This window comes from Pongo abelii, chromosome 7 (genome assembly GCF_028885655.2).
Source record: "Pongo abelii isolate AG06213 chromosome 7, NHGRI_mPonAbe1-v2.0_pri, whole genome shotgun sequence".
NCBI classification, from domain to species: domain Eukaryota; kingdom Metazoa; phylum Chordata; class Mammalia; order Primates; family Hominidae; genus Pongo; species Pongo abelii.
In genome coordinates, this window is record NC_071992.2 from 147,308,449 (window position 1) to 147,325,305 (window position 16,857).

General features: G+C 37.6%; 1 protein-coding gene across 2 annotated transcripts in view; it reads right to left on the bottom strand.

Moving 5' to 3' along the window:
• Window positions 1-16,857, bottom strand: part of ADCY8 (adenylate cyclase 8) — a 263,423-nt gene that overhangs the window by 142,161 nt on the left and 104,405 nt on the right. For both annotated transcript variants that reach the window (XM_024251209.3, XM_054518826.2), the window contains exon 5: window positions 14,224-14,351. In XM_024251209.3, the coding sequence (XP_024106977.3) occupies window positions 14,224-14,351 (128 nt within the window). The remainder of the gene's footprint in view (window positions 1-14,223; window positions 14,352-16,857) is intronic.

Genomic DNA, 16,857 nt, shown 5'->3' on the forward strand with positions numbered 1-16,857 from the left:
AATGAATTATAATTTTAATAAAATAGAATCCTGACTGGAATTCTTGGAGTAGTCAATTGAAAAATAAGTTTAATGTCATGATAAATGTTTGATTTAATTAAAATTTGTATGTCACATACTGTCTGTTGGGTGACTCTTGGAACTCAGCTTTGATGTGTTATCATCCCTTCCCTTCTATTTCACAGCTGCTGCTCTATTTCAGGTCCTTACTTCTCTCCCCTGGATTAGTATGAAAATATCCCCAAACCAGTTTCCTTCCCTTTGGCCTCTGCTCCTCCATTCCAGTGTCAAGGGGAGAGAGAGTTATCCCTCTCCACAGTCATCTTCCTGACATCCAGATCTGACCATGTTACTTCCCTACTTTAAGAGTCAGTGACTTTTCATTGCCTGAGGGATAAAGCCCCAGCGTATCTTACCCTAACCCTATTGTTTTAATTTAGAATTGTGGTAATCACCAAGGTCAGCTTCAACGCTTAACACACACACATGCACACACATACAAACACATATAAACACATATATACCACACATGTACATACATTTACACACATACATACATACATATGTACACACATACACTAATGCACACATACATGTGGCTTTTGCCATTCTTAACAGCTAGCGTGACTCATTGTTCAAGCCTTTGTTTCCAGGAAAAAAAAAACCTTTTGTTCTTGGTTAAAAAGGCTACTGTGCAAACAGCTCAGTAAAAAGCAAATGACAGGGAAAAAGGTTTCTCTCATACTTGTACTTTTGATTGTCTTGACTCTTGCCCACTTTGCATTTAAAAAATATTTTTTATTTTATTTTTTGTACATTGACAGGTAAAATTGTATATATTTGTTGCATACAACGTGAAGATTTGAAACATACATACATTGTGCATCTAGCTAATTAACACATGTATTACCTCACAGTTGTCATTTTTATGGCGAGAACACATGACATCCAGTCTCTTACCATTTTTCAAGAATAAAATATATTGTCAACTATAGTCACCAAGATGTATAATAGGTCTTCTGAATTTATTTCTCCTATCTAATTGAAATTTTGTATCTTTTGATTAATGTCTCCTCAACCACACTCCAACCACCCCTAGACTCTGATAACCACTATCTCTACTTCTATGGGTTAGCTTTTATAGCTTCCACATAGGAGTAAGATCATGAGGTATTTATCTACCTGTGCTTGGCTTATATTTTTTAACATGATGTCCATGTTCATCTATATTATTGAAAATGCCGGGATTTCCTTCTTTATGGTGTAATAGTATTCCATTACATATATACGTGTATATATACCTATATATGTATATATGTATACATGCCACATTTTTCTTTATCCATTCATCCATTGATGGACATTCAGGTTGATTACATATCTTGGCTATGGTAAATAATGGGGCAATAAACATGGGAATGCAGACATTTCTTCAACATACAGATTTCATTTCCTTTGCATAACTACTCAGTAGTGGAATTATTAGATCATATGGTAGTTCTATTTTTTAAGTTTCTGAAGAACTGCCACTGTTTTAAATAATGACTTTATTAATTTACATTTCCACCAGCAGTGTTCAAAGTTTCCTTTCCACCACCTCCTGGCCAATACTTGTTATCTCTTGACTTTTTGATGGCAGCTATTCTAATAGGTGTGAGGTGATATCTCATTGTGGTTTTTATTTGCATTTCCCTGATGATTAGTGATGTTTAACTTTTTGAAAAATATAGCTGTTGGCTTGTATGTCTTCTTTTGAGAAATGTGTATTCAGGTCCTTTGCCCATTTTAAAATCAGGTTATTGGTTTTCTTGCTATTGAGTTGGAATTTCTTAGATATTTTGGATTTTTAACTTTTTATCAGGAGTATAGTTTACAAGTATTTTTTCCCATTCTGTAGATTATGTTCACTATCTTGTTTCTTTTGTTATGCAGAAGATTTTTAGTTTGATGTAATCCCACTTGTCTATTTTTGTTTTTTTTAGCAACTTTTGTAAATAAGCTCTTGTAAATAAAATCTTGACCTTTTTTTCAGATAGTTTGCTGTTAATATATAGTAATGCTACTTATTTTTGTATGCTGATTTTATATCCTGCAACTTTACTAAATTTGTTTAATTCTAACCTTTTTTTTTGGTGGAGTCTTTAGGGTTTTCTCTATATAAAATCATGTCATCTGCAAGCAGAAACAATTTAACTTGTTCCTTTCCAATTTAGATGCCTTTTAATTGTTTCTCTTGTTTAACCGCTCTAGCTAGGACCTCCAGTAACAGAAGTGACAAGAGTGGACGTCCTTGTCTTTTTTCAGATCTTAGAGGAAAAGATTGCAACTTTTTATTGTTTAAAAATTTTGTTTTAATGACAGGGCCTGCTCTGTTGCCCAGGCTGGTGTGCAGTGGCACAATCATAACTCACTGCAGCCTCAAACTCCTGGTCTCAAGGACTCCTCCCACCTCAGCCCTCTGAGTAGTTAGGGGATTACAAGTGCCACTATGTCCAGCTTGGGGGAGGTCAATTTGAAGAACTGAAGCAGTCACCTGTGGCTGCTGAAGAGAATGTGCTAACACAGCAACCTCAAATTCTTGGGCTCAAGTGATCTTCCCTCCTCAGCCTCCCAAGTAGCTAGGACTACAGGTATGTGCAACCACACCCACATAATTTTAAAATATTTTGTGGAAATGAGGTCTTTCTATTATTGCTCAGGCTAGTCTCATACTCCTGACCTCAAGCTATCCTCCCACCTTGGCCTCATAATATGCTGGGATTACAGGTGTGAGCTGCTGCACTTGGCCTAACTTTTTCTTATTGAGTATGATATTAGCCCTGGGTTTGTCATATACATGGCCTTTATTATTTTGAGGTACATTCTTTCTATACCTAATTTATTGAGAATTTTCATCATGAAAGGATGTTGGATTTTGTCAAATGCTTTTTCTGCATCTATTGAAATGATCATGTGGTTTTGTCCTTTATTCTGTCATTGTGATGTATCACATTTATTGATCTATGTATGTTGAACCATCCATGCATCCTGGGATGAATCCTACTTGAGCATGGTGAATGATCCCTTTAATGTGCTGTTGAATTTGGTTTTCTAGAATTTTATTGCATATTTTTGTTCATCAGGAATAAAATCAGGAATATTTTTGTAATTAATCAGGAATATTCTGTAATTTTCTTTTTTGTAGTGTCTTTGTCTGGCTTTGGTCTCTGGATGGTGCTAGCCTCATAAAATGAGGGTGGAAATATTTTTTCCTCTTCAATTTTTTGGAAGAGTTTGAAAAGAATTGATACTCTTCTTTAAATTTTGATAGAATTTACAGTGAAACCATCAAGTCCTGGGCCTTTTTTAGATGAGAGACTTTATATTACTGATTCAATCTCCTTACTTGCTGTTGGTCTATTAAGATTTTCTATTTCTTCCTAATTCAGTTCTGGTAGATTGTATGCATCAAATGAATTTATTCATTTTATTTTATTTGTTTTTTTTCTTAATTAGTCCAGTGATAGGTCTTTCAATTTTATCTTTTCAAAAAAAATCAACTCTTGGTTTTGTTTATTTTTTCTAGTCTTTATCTATATCTGTTCTGATTTTTATTATTTTCTTTCTTCTACTAACTTTGGACTTAGTTTGTTCTTGTTTTTCTGGTCCCTTGAGGTGCAACGTTAGGTTGTTTATTTGAGATCCTCTTTTTTGATGTAGGTGTTTATTATTGTAAACTTCCCTTATGTAACTGCCTTTGCTGTATCCCATAAGTTTGTTAAGTTGTTTTCCAATTTTGTCTCAAGAAATTTTAAAATTTTCCTTTAAGTTCCTTCATTGACCCATTGGTTGTCCAGGAGTATGTTGTTTAATTTCAATGTATTTGTGAATTTTGTGAAGTTCCTCCTGTTATTCATCTCTAGTGTTATACCCTTGTGGTCAGAAAATATACTTTATATGATTTGAATCTTATTAAATTTGTTAAGATTTGTTTATGTCCTAACATATGAGCTATCCTGGAGAACCTTTCATGTGAAATTGAGAATAATGTATATTCTGCAGCTATTGAATGAAATGTTCCATATATGTCTATTAGGTCCACTTATTTGAGAGGATAGCTGAAGTCTGATGTTTCCTTATTGATTTCCTATGTGGATAATCTGTGTACTGCTGAAACTGGGATGTTGAAGTCCTCTACTATAGTTATAATATAGTATTATCTTTCCCTTCATATCTATTAATATTTGCCTTGTATTTTTAGGTACTTTGATGTTGGGTGCAGATATATTTACAATTGTTATATCCACTTGCTGAATCATCCCTTTATCATTACATAATGACCTTCTTTGTTCATTTTCATAGTTATTAATGTAAAGCGTATTTTATCTTGTATAAGTATAGGTATTCCTGCTCTCTTTTGTTTTTTATTTGCATGTAATACCTTTTCTATCCTTCACTTTCAATCTATGTGTGTCCTTACAGGTAAAGTGAGCCTTTGTAAGCAGCATATAGTTGAGTCTTGTTTTTCATCCTTTAAGGCACTCTACATTTTTTGATTCTAGAATTTAATGCATTTATATTACAGGGAGAGACTTGTTAATTGTTTTCTAGCTGTTTTGTAGATCTTTTGTTACTTTCTTCCTTTCCTTTTGTCTTCCTCTGAGGTTAAGTGATTTTCACTAGTGTTATATTTGGATTCCTTGCTTCTATTTTTTTTTTTTTGAGATGGAGTCTCATTCTGTCACCCAGGCTGGAATGCAGTGGCACAATCTCAGCTCACTGCAAGCTCCGCATCCCAAGTTCACGCCATTCTCCTGCCTCAGCCTCCCAAGTAGCTGGGACTACAGGCACCTGCCACCACGCCTGGCTAATTTTTTGTATTTTTGGTAGAGACGGAGTTTCACCGTGTTAACCAGGATGGTGTTGATCCCCTGACCTCACGATCCACCCGCCTCGGCCTCCCGAAGTGCTGGGATTACAGGCGTGAGCCACTGCGCCTGGCCTCTTGCTTCTATTTTTTGTGTATTTACTATAGGTTTTTGCTTTATGGTTACCATGAGGCTTACAAAAACATTTCATATTTATAACAGGTTATTTTAAGCTGATGGCAGCTTAACTTTGGTCACACACACACACCCTACTGTATATTTTTAATCCACTTCTCTCCAGCATTTTATATTTTTATGTCAATATTTACATTTTAATATTGTGTATTTCTTAACAAATTAGTGTGGGTATTAATATTTGTAGTAGTTTTGTTTTTTTATCCTGCATTACAAAGATATAAGTAATTTACATCTTTTTCCAAGTTTGAAAAGTTTTCTGCTACTATTTTTTAAAATAAGCTTTCTACCCTTTTATCTTTCTCTTCTCCTTCTAAAACCCACAGGACTTGAATATTTGCTCTTTTGTAGTTGTCCCATAAATCCTGTATTACTATAATATTAGAATATTCTGAATTTTAATTTGTACTTATTTTTACTGGTGAGTTCTACACTTTCAAATGTTTTTATTATACTCATTAGCATCCTTTTCTTTCAGCTAGAACTTCCTTTAGCATTTCTTATAAGACAAGTCTGGTGGTGATGAATTCCCTCAGCTTTTGTTTGTCTGGAAAAGTCTTTATCTCCCTTCATTTCTAAAGGACAGTTTTTCTAGGTTTAGTATTTTTGTCTGGCAGGTTTTTCATTTCTCTTCAGCACTTTGAATATATCTCCCACTTTCTCCTAGCCTGTAAGATTTCTACTAGGATTCTGATGTTAACCATATTGGGACTCCTATATATGGTATTTGCTTCTTTTTGTTGTTGTTGCTTTCAGGATCTTCTTTTTGTTTTTGATTTTAACAGTTTGATTATTATGATTCTTTGGCTATTCTTATTTGGGTTGAATCTGATTGGAGATCTTTGACCTTCATGTACCTGGATATTTACACCTTTTTCCAAGTTTGGAATGTTTCCTGCTACTGTTTGTTTAAATAAGCTTTCTACCCCTTTATCTTATTTTTCTCCTTCTAAAACCCCCATGACTTGAATATTTGCTCTTTTGTTTTTTTTTTTGTTTTGTTTTTTGTTTTCCAGAGCCTCAGAGGAAAAAATTTATTTCCCAAGAAAACAATGATAATGTAACAAAGTAAAATGTTATCTAGATTATATTGGTATTAAAATTATCTCTTATATAAAGTATATTGACTGTAACTATACATAGAAGATTCATAGTAACACCTGGAAGTTCCTTCTCATGTTATATATAAATTGAATTATGAAAGCTTTTTATATTACCTGTTTATGGCCTTATAGATTTAATGTACCAAATGAAAACTTCCCAGTCTACCCCTAGATAAGATAAAATCTATATTTATTTTCAAGGTAGAGTTTTAAGTGGCCATATTTCTTAAGCTGTATTCAAGGGAAAATTTTATTTCTTTTTTTTAATTTTAATTTTTATTTTTTATTATTATTATACTTTAAGTTTTAGGGTACATGTGCACAATGTGCAGGTTAGTTACATATGTATACATGTGCCATGCTGGTGTGCTGCACCCATTAACTCACCATTTAGCATTAGGTATATCTCCTAATGCTATCCCTCCCCCCTTCCCCCACCCCACAACAGTCCCCAGAGTGTGATGTTCCCCTTCCTGTGTCCATGTGTTCTCATTGTTCAATTCCCATCTTTGCTATTGTGAATAGTGCCGCAATAAACATATGTGTGCATGTGTCTTTATAGCAGCATGATTTATAGTCCTTTGGGTATATACCCAGTAATAGGATGGCTGGGTCAAATGGTATTTCTAGTTCTAGATCCCTGAGGAATCGCCACACTGACTTCCACAATGGTTGAACTAGTTTACAGATCCACCAACAGTGTCAAAGTGTTCCTATTTCTCCACATCCTCTCCAGCACCTGTTGTTTCCTGACTTTTTAATGATCGCCATTCTAACTGGTGTGAGATGGTATCTCATTGTGGTTTTGATTTGCATTTCTCTGATGGCCGGTGATGATGAGCATTTTTTCATGTGTCTGTTGGCTGCGTAAATGTCTTCTTTTGAGAATTGTCTGTTCATATCCTTTGCCCACTTGTTGATGGGGTTGTTTGTTTTTTTCTTGTAAATTTGTTGGAGTTCATTGTAGATTCTGGATATTAGCCTTTTGTCAGATGAGTAGGTTGCGAAAATTTTCTCCCATTTTGTAGGTTGCCTGTTCACTCTGATGGTAGTTTCTTTTGCTGTGCAGAAGCTCTTTAGTTTAATTAGATCCCATTTGTCAATTTTGGCTTTTGTGGCCATTGCTTTTGGTGTTTTAGACATGAAGTCCTTGCCCATGCCTATGTCCTGAATGGTATTGCCTAGGTTTTCTTCTAGGGTTTTTATGGTTTTAGGTCTAACGTTTAAGTCTTTAATCCATCTTGAATTAATTTTTGTATAAGGTGTAAGGAAGGGATCCAGTTTCAGCTTTCTACATATGGCTAGCCAGTTTTCCCAGCACCATTTATTAAATAGGGAATCCTTTCCCCATTTCTTGTTTTTGTCAGGTTTGTCAAAGATCAGATAGTTGTAGGTATGTGGCATTATTTCTGAGGGCTCTGTTCTGTTCCATTGATCTATATCTCTGTTTTGGTACCAGTACCATGCTGTTTTGGTTACTGTAGCCTTGTAGTATAGTTTGAAGTCAGGTAGTGTGATGCCTCCAGCTTTGTTCTTTTGGCTTAGGATTGACTTGGCGATGTGGGCTCTTTTTTGGTTCCATATGAACTTTAAAGTAGTTTTTTCCAATTCTGTGAAGAAAGTCATTGGTAGCTTGATGGGGATGGCATTGAATTTATAAATTACCTTGGGAAGGATGGCCATTTTCATGATATTGATTCTTCCTACCAATAAGCATGGAATGTTCTTCCATTTCTTTGTATCCTCTTTTATTTCATTGAACAGTGGTTTATAGTTCTCCTTGAAGAGGTCCTTCACGTCCCTTGTAAGTTGGATTCCTAAGTATTTTATTCTCTTTGAAGCAATTGTGAATGGGAGTTCACTCATGATTTCACTCTCTGTTTGTCTGTTATTGGTGTATAAGAATGCTCATGATTTTTGTACATTGATTTTGTATCCTGAGACTTTGCTGAAGTTGCTCAAAGAGGGAATCCTCCCTAACTCATTTTATGAGGCCAGCATCATCCTGATACCAAAGCCGGGCAGAGACACAACCAAAAAAGAGAATTTTAGAGCAATATCCTTGATGAACATTGATGCAAAAATCCTCAATAAAATACTGGAAAACCGAATCCAGCAGCACATCAAAAAGCTTATCCACCATGATCAAGTGGGCTTCATCCCTGGTATGCAAGGCTGGTTCAATATATGCAAATCAATAAACGTAATCCAGCATATAAACAGAACCAAAGACAAAACCCACATGATTATCTCAATAGATGCAGAAAAGGCCTTTGACAGAATTCAACAACCCTTCATGCTAAAAACTCTCAATAAATTAGGTATTGATGGGACATATCTCAAAATAATAAGAGCTATCTATGACAAACCCACAGCCAATATCATACTGAATGGGCAAAAACTGGAAGCATTCCCTTTGAAAACTGGCACAAGACAGGGATGCCCTCTCTTACCACTCCTATTCAACATAGTGTTGGAAGTTCTGCCCAGGGCAATTAGGCAGGAGAAGGAAATAAAAGGTATTCAATTAGGAAAAGAGGAAGTCAAATTGTCGCTGTTTGCAGACGACATGATTGTATATCTAGAATATTTGCTCTTTTGATGTTGTCCTATAAATCCTGTAAGCTTTCTTTATACTTCTTTATTCTTTTTTCTTCTTTGACTGTATATTTTCAAATAACCTGTGTTGGTGTTCACAATTTCTTCTTCCTGAGAAATTCTGCTGTTGATGTTCTCTATTGCAGTTTTCATTTTGGTTATTATATTTTTTGGCTCCAGATTTCTTTTTAAACATTATTTTCAATCATTCCATTAAGTTTCTTGTTCTGGTCACTTATTATTTTCCTCATTTTATTAATTTTTTTTGCATTTTCTTCATGTTTGCTGGGATTCCTTAAAATAGTTATTTTGAAATATTTGGCAGGCAGTTCACACATCTTCATTTCTTTAGATTTAGTCACTGGCACCTTATTTTGTCTCTTAGTGATGTCATGTTTCCCTGATGATTTTTGACCTTCATCATTGTGCCTTAATCCCTGCTCAGTTGAATAAGTAAGTCCTTATTATAGTCTTCACAGACTGGATTTTCCTGGGAAAGCACTATGGCAGGTGTGGTACTGGGGCATGCCAGAAGCCTGGGGCAGCTGCAGCCAGAGTGACATTGATAGAAACATGGTACCTACTACATGGGTATTACTTCTGGGTGGGCCAGAAGCCTGGGACCACTGAGGCTTTCCCATTGCTAAGGGATGTCCACAGCCCAGTTCCACTAATGTCAACCTAATAGTGGTGTGTGCCTGAGATCAGATCGGCCAAGCAAGCCTGTAGCCTTGAACTGTGTGGTCCTACCTGCCATCGGGGCATGGGTAGAGGCTTAGTCTGTGGGTACCAGCCTGGTATATGGGACCATGAGGGTCTGCCTAGTGCTGGGTTTTACTGTGGCAGGCTCAGTTTTGGGGTCCAAGGCAAAGTCCTGTGCTCACTTCCCTTTTCCCCAAATGGATGGTATATTTTTCTTCACTGTGCTGCTTAGGATCGGGGAAGGATGATATGGGTAATATAATATAAATTTGTCCTGCCTACTCTGTTTAATGTGCCTTTTCTTATTGTGCTACAGCTAAGTATTATGACATCTCACCTGATTTCCTTAGCTCTTTTGAAGCTGTTTTCACATATGAATACTTGCTCAAATTGATGTTTCTGTTAGAGAATAATCACAGGAGAGTCCTGTTTCATTAACTGGCTTTACTACTCCTCACCCACTTTGAAACCTGCCAGTGCGCTAACTAGCAGTAGACAACCCTGGACTTTCCTGATATTGGCACCCTATCCTATCCATGTCTATGGTTGTAGAGGATTTCTATCACATGTTCGGATTGATCAGTGAGTAAGAGACTAGGGTGATTTTGAGTGTTGGTTTGCCATTTGCACAAAAATTATAGATCTCATCTAAACAAGGAAACTATTGGAGTTGTTAGGTACAGTGACTAAAAATCCAAATGCCATGTTACCAACAGAGAACTGGCCCCTTGTTGTCTTTCTGCACTCTGGGGATTGATGGTATCCTAACTTTGAGAAAATGCCAGAAATAGGGACAAGGAGAGCTGCTGAAAAGGAAAGACAAAACTTCAAACAGGGATCCATTTCTGACAGCAAATAAAGAGGGTGAACATGAAATCTGGGGACACCAGTAAATAAATGGTTTATTAACCTAACGTTATGATATATGCAATATAATATTATGAACATTTCCAGTCTTTATGGCTTCTATCAAGTTTTCAAATTGGAACAAGCAACTTTGCAGCTGAATAAAAAATTCCATCTTGTGTAAGCAGTAATTGGTTAAGATTACTAACTTTTTGATAAAGCTATGTAACTGGCGTTTTCTTCTAAACACATTAAGGTACAAATATTGTTCACCAGCTATTCCTCAGAGTGAAATATTTGACAGTAAGACTGGAAACTATAGAAGTCTGAGCCAATTGCAACCAAGGTTTGCCTAATTCCAGGGCTCCTATTAATTCCTTTTTAGCATGCTTTCTTGCTAACTAGAATAATTAATACTGGACCTCATGTTACTTAGATTAGAATCAAGGAGTTGTTTGGATATTAATAGATTTTGATTCATACAGTTTGAAAAAGACTTTGAATCATTTCTCACTGTTCAATTTCAAAACTCCAGAAAGGAGATCTTAAATTCAATAAAACGATCAGGAAGAATAAGGTCCTCTCCAGAAAGAGAAATAATAATGCTCTAAGTATCTTAAAGTATTTGATTATAGATGTTCATTTATTTTCCAATGTTATCTCTGTAACATATCTTTTACTTAAGGCTAAGATACAAACCCTTATGGAAAGTCTGTGGAAAGTTTTGCTGCTTAAACTCTGATGTTTATGTGGCTATAAATCACAGATTTTCAGAACTGGTGGAGACTTCAAAGTTGTCTGACCTGATTTTTTCATTTTGTAGGCAATAATTTAATTGTTCCCCTAAAGGACACCCATGCACAAAGACCTCCAGGTGACATGTTTATCACTGTATTTCTAGGGCTTAGCCCAGTTCCTGACACATAGTGGAGCTCAATAAACATTTGTTGATGGGTTTACTGATTGACAGAATAAGGCTCACACACCTAATTAGTTGTAGAGATCTCTGATCTTCTGGATGTCAGTCTGTATTAGTCTGTTCTTGCATTGCTATAAAGAACTACCTGAGACTGGGTAATTTATAAAGAAAGAGGTTTAATTAACAAGTAGTTCCACGGGCTGTACAGGAAGCATGGCTTCAGAGGCCACAGGAAACTTAGAATCATGGCAGAAGGTAAAGGGGAAGCAGGCACATCTTACATAACAGAGAAGGAGGAAGAGAGCAAAGAAGGAGGTGCTACACACTTATAAACAACCAGATCTCATGAGAACTCACTCACTATCATGACAACAGCAATGGGGAAATCCACCCCCATGATCCAATTACCTCCCATCAGGCCCCTCCTCCAACACTGAGGATTACAATTTGACATGAGATTTGGGTGGGAACACAAATCCAAACCATATCGCGGTCCCATTGTCCCCCTTTACACCAGTTAAAGTATTATTACAATTCATCCTAGTTTTCAGGGAAAAACTCTCAAGTGCCCAAATTAGCAGTTAAAAAACATCTGCAGCCTTTTCCATTAACCAAAACCTGAACAAAAGGGAACTCTGTGTTGGAACCCATAGATTCCTCTCTCCATAGTTTCTAAAGTGGAGTACTTCTGCATCTTTACAGAAGACAGGGAGATAGTAGAGAGGACATCTTGGGTCTCTTTATCTACCTACCTACTTGGTATTAGGGATAGTAAAGGGTTTGGTTTCCATCATACACTTCACAGAAAAGTACCATAAATTCTCATCCCACTTGTGCATCTCCTGATTCCATTTTTTTGGCTTTATGGGGGACTTTCAGATAAATTCCTTAAATGAGGCATAAGGCCTCTGAAATTGCTACTCAAAATTTTTTCTTTCCATAGGACCAATGACATAAGAAGACTGTGACAATTGGATATTTTTCTTGAGATATGATAAAGCTCTACATGTGCCTTTCCAGAGGTAGGCTGCTGTCACTATGGACACATGCCTTCTGCTGATGGAAAGGTACTAAAAGGATTTTGGAAATTCCTAGTCTCTTTGCCCTTTGCTGGAATGGTAATCCAGCAGTCTTCAAAGAGGCTTGGATGCATGCAGAATTACTCTAGATCCACTTTGATCACCAAGCTGGCCAGCCCAGCCTAATGTAGTCTGGGGCGGTGGCCTAATGTAGGGCAGGAAAGCTTGGCCAGATAATGCTTAAAATTCTATTAGAGATGGTGTAAAGGGAGAAAGAAGGTTTTTAGAGTGCTTTTGTCTCCTGCTCCTCAGATTCCTTCTCTTCTGAAAGAATAAAAATATGATGCTACCCAGACAAGGAAAGAATCCCAAATTTTGACCTTAAGACACCCAGAACTATGGCCTCTGTGTTCCTGCTGACAGTCCACCTCCCTGTGCCTGGTCTTGTGAGTTCCTGCTGCTCCTTTTTGCAAGACAATGTGCTACAGCAACTGCACATCCTACTCAACTGTTTGCAGAAGACAACAAAGGCCCTGCAGTTTACAGACAGCACTCCACTTGAAGACTGTTGAGTGACCATCTTTGCTACATAGCTTTCATTTAGAAGCTGTACCCCTATTGCCCACTGCCTTCTTTCAACAAAACGTGGTTTTTCCTCATAGTAGCTTCTGGGAGAATATGATGTTTGCTAGTTTGTTTCCTTTGTGAAAACTGGGTTGTCTGTGGAAATATCTTTTACTGCAGGTGGGAAAACTTCATGTGAAAAGTTCATATCTGTGAAGCTACATTTTGAGAAACCCTCTATTATACTGATTTTTCCATGATATGCTCTGATTCCACCTTTAAAATCTCTCTAAAGGCAGTGGTTTTCAAGGCTGGCTGTACCTTTGTCTCATGGGAGAAGCTTACAAACAGCCCATGGTCTTCCCTAGATCAATTAAGTCTGAGTTTTTGAGGATGTTAGTCACCCAAGCACTGCCATATGTATATGTGTGTGTATGTGTGTGTGTGTGTGTGTGTGTGTGTATGTGTATGTATTTCTGCCTATGCATCCTCTTGTTACTGCTTTTGCTGTGGCTTTGTGAGGACGTGACACTTAGAGGCTCTGCAACCAGTTTGGACCTCAAGGGGAGTGCTGACAATACTAAGATTCTGTCTGAAAGCCACACACAACCTAGTTCCAGAGTCTTCAACACCAATAATTCCTTCCCCCTTGATCCATCATCTGTTTGTCAGATATGCTGAATAAAACCAAAAGCACTTGCCACACATCCATGAAGCCAACCCTAGTGGCAGCCTTCTAGTAATTTCCTATTGGCCATAGGATAAAGTGCAACCCCTTAACATGACTGAGAAGGTCATATGGGCTCTGGCTGCTGCCAGCCTACAGTCCATCTGTCGCTACTCTTTCTACTCCAGGCTTCACAGTAGCCATTGCAGCACATCCTGGTTTCTGTACATGTCCATCCTCTCTTGAAAACTCTCCTCTCCACCTCCAAGATCCTGTCAATGTCCACCCACCTTTCAGTCAACAGCTTAGACATTTCTATTCCGGAAAGCCTTCTCCAACATCCCACATTGAATTAACTTCCTCCTCTATTTTCCCCAAGCACTTGGATTTGATTTATCACAAAGCTTATTGTTCTGCATTGAAATTTTCTATTCATTCATTCATTCTTTCATTCATCTCTCTGCACTGTAACATCCCTGAAGGTAAGGACTATGCTCATCTTGTTCCTTGCTGCATCTCAACAAGGGCATTTGTAATACAAACTTGTAGCACAAATAATTAAAAGTGAGGTAAACTTAGAAAACAATGACGCTAACAGGTTCATTGGTTTATATGGGAGAAGTAAGGGGCACATGGTTTTTGTGAAATAAGTCAAAAGGTTCTGCCTTTCACCATACATATGATTTACCACAAAGGGTAGATGAAGTGGCCTGTGATCATGCACATTGAAGACCCAGGTAACATGATGGGGATCACAAATTACCTGATGGTTTTGATCATGCTGAGACCCATTTCAACACAGCAGTGGGCATGGTCCTGGCGGGGCTCAGGAAGTCCAGACACGCAGTAGTAGCAGTCCCCCAGGATTTTAATACGAAGGCAGTGATGCTCCTGGAAGGAACAGGATAAGAGGGAAGGGTCTATGTCAGCAGAAGGCTCAGTTCTTCAGAAAGGCTTGAGAAAGAGGCGAGCAGGGTTAGGTGGTCTGCAACTTGGGGTAAGGAGAACCTACCTTTGAAATATACTTCTAACTGTCTTTCTAAAATATTTGAGGTGTAACCTAAATGGGGGTTTGAAGGACCCAGAGGTGGAGTGAAATCATAAAAAAATTGGGTTTTTGAGCTCAAAAGCTACATGGTTATATCCAAGCTTTGCTGTATACTAGCTCTATGGTCTGCATACCTGTCACTCGGTCAGACCTGACAGAGTGCTCATAGTATCTCCTACAAATTCAGCCCCAAGCAATGTCTCTCTTCTCAGAAACAGCTGTGATTTAACAGCTTTCATCAGTCTTTAGCTTAATAGTAAGCACTTAAAAATGTACATCACTTAGGAATTCCTATTACTTCAACTCTGTAAAGTTCCTTTCCAGCAAGGACATTGGCACTTTATGAAGATGAACTAAGTCTTCTTATATATCCTTTTATTCATTTATTAATTTATATGTTTGTTCATTGAAAAAATTAAAAATCAATTGGGCACCTATAATAAGGCAAACATTGTCCCTAACACAAAGATGACTAATAATAGCTCCTATTATGCACTATAAATAAAACAGAGTTAATCCTCACAACAACCCTCTAAGGTGGGTTGTTTTTTATCTCCATTTCACCGGTGAGAAGTAGTTGTTAGTTTGGTAGATTCCCAGTCTTAAAGACACAACTCTTACAAAATTTCAAAGAACAACAAGCATTAAGAAAATAATGCATGCTTTTATATTGGATAGGAAGCAGCTAGATGTTACAGGTTCTAGAAGAAAGAGAACTTAAGGTAGTATAGCATGAGGAGCCAAGAGCACTGGTTTAGGAGTCATACTGCACAAGATCAAATCTCAGATACCGCCTCTGTCTTTTCTGTGAGTCTTTGGGTAAATTACCTAACCTCTGGCCTTCAGGTGCCTCATCAATAAAATGGGGATAATCATAGGGCCTGTCCCCTTGTGCCACTGTGAGGGTTAAGTGAGATGAAGCAAGTGAAAGTTCAGTACAGGGCCTGGCAGATGGGGCACTCAATTAATATTGCCTCTTTCTATGATGAAGACTTGGACTCCAGGCCTAGCTCCTTCACATATCTGTTTTCATCATGGACAAGTGAGGTTTCCTCTTAGTTTCCTTGGGCAGATTGTTGGGACTGAATGACCTCTGAGATGCCTTCTAGATCTGAAGTCCTAGAGGCTTATGGTTCTATGGCTGTGTGGGAAAAGGAGGGCCCCAGAGCCAGAGAAGGGGAGTTATTGATAAAAAGGACCCAATGAGAGACCAACAGTAGTGTTGATGCCCTTGTAGTAGCAAGCTGTAAAGCACTGTGTTGGTTTCCCAATCTCACCAGGAGTTGGACATTATGTTTGGGTAATGGATAAGTAAATATACTATCCCAAGAAAAACAAATATTAGACAGGGAAAAGAGAATCAGAACTGTCTCTGGTATTTCCCTGTCAGATTTCTGGAGCCTTGTCAACCTTCCCAAATGGGCCCAGATGCAATCTTCAGAACTCTGACAGCATGTACAGCCATCCCAGTATTATTTTTAGGGGATCTGGGCTCCTGTCTATTGGCTGCTTCAATGCAGCTAATTTTGCAAGACAGCTGACAATTAGGTCTGATTCATTAAATAAAAGAAGCTTAAGGCCTTCAGTTGTTTCTTCTAAGACCTTGAGGGTGTCAGGATCAGAATGGAACTTAGAAAGTTTCTTGTTCATTGGTGCTAGCAGTGCCCAGATTTTTGGAGTCAGTGGGACAGTTATGGAAAAAGAAATCAGAGGGTTTAGAGATGTTGTAGGGTACATTTTTTTTTGTCAAGAAAGTATGAACAATCCACCAACAAACACCAAAAATAGCAATCCAAATACTATCTACTATCCCCATCACTTATAAAAGCAAATATATTTTTAACACCAGAACTAGTGGAAAGACATATCTTCAGAATAAAGGCAAGGTTTTCTTTTTACCTAAATAAATTTAACATTATGAAAACTCACTACATTGCTTTTATCATTTTTAAAATCTCACGCCCACAAGTTTAAAATTTCCAATTTTTGTGTATGAAGGAGAATTTGAGAACCAGTGTTCCAATATCTTACTCTGATTTTGCAGATCCGAACACTGAGACTGGAAGGCAAGGATTGGTGACTTCATCTGCAAATGGTCTTTTGGGGCATCGGGTTGGTATGAGAGACTCATGCGAAAGAAAGCCTGGTGCCATCAAAACCAGAAGCATGGACTGGCCTGTTGCCTGTTTGCTACAGGGAGGGATGAGGGAAAGGGGCATAACAAAAATTACTTTGGTCTAAGAATCTGACATCTGCATTCCAGGGAAATTTACCAGCTGTTTGACATTGGATAAGACACTGAAGCCACTGTATGTGGGTTTCAATTCCTCATATGTGACAAGTGCCAAA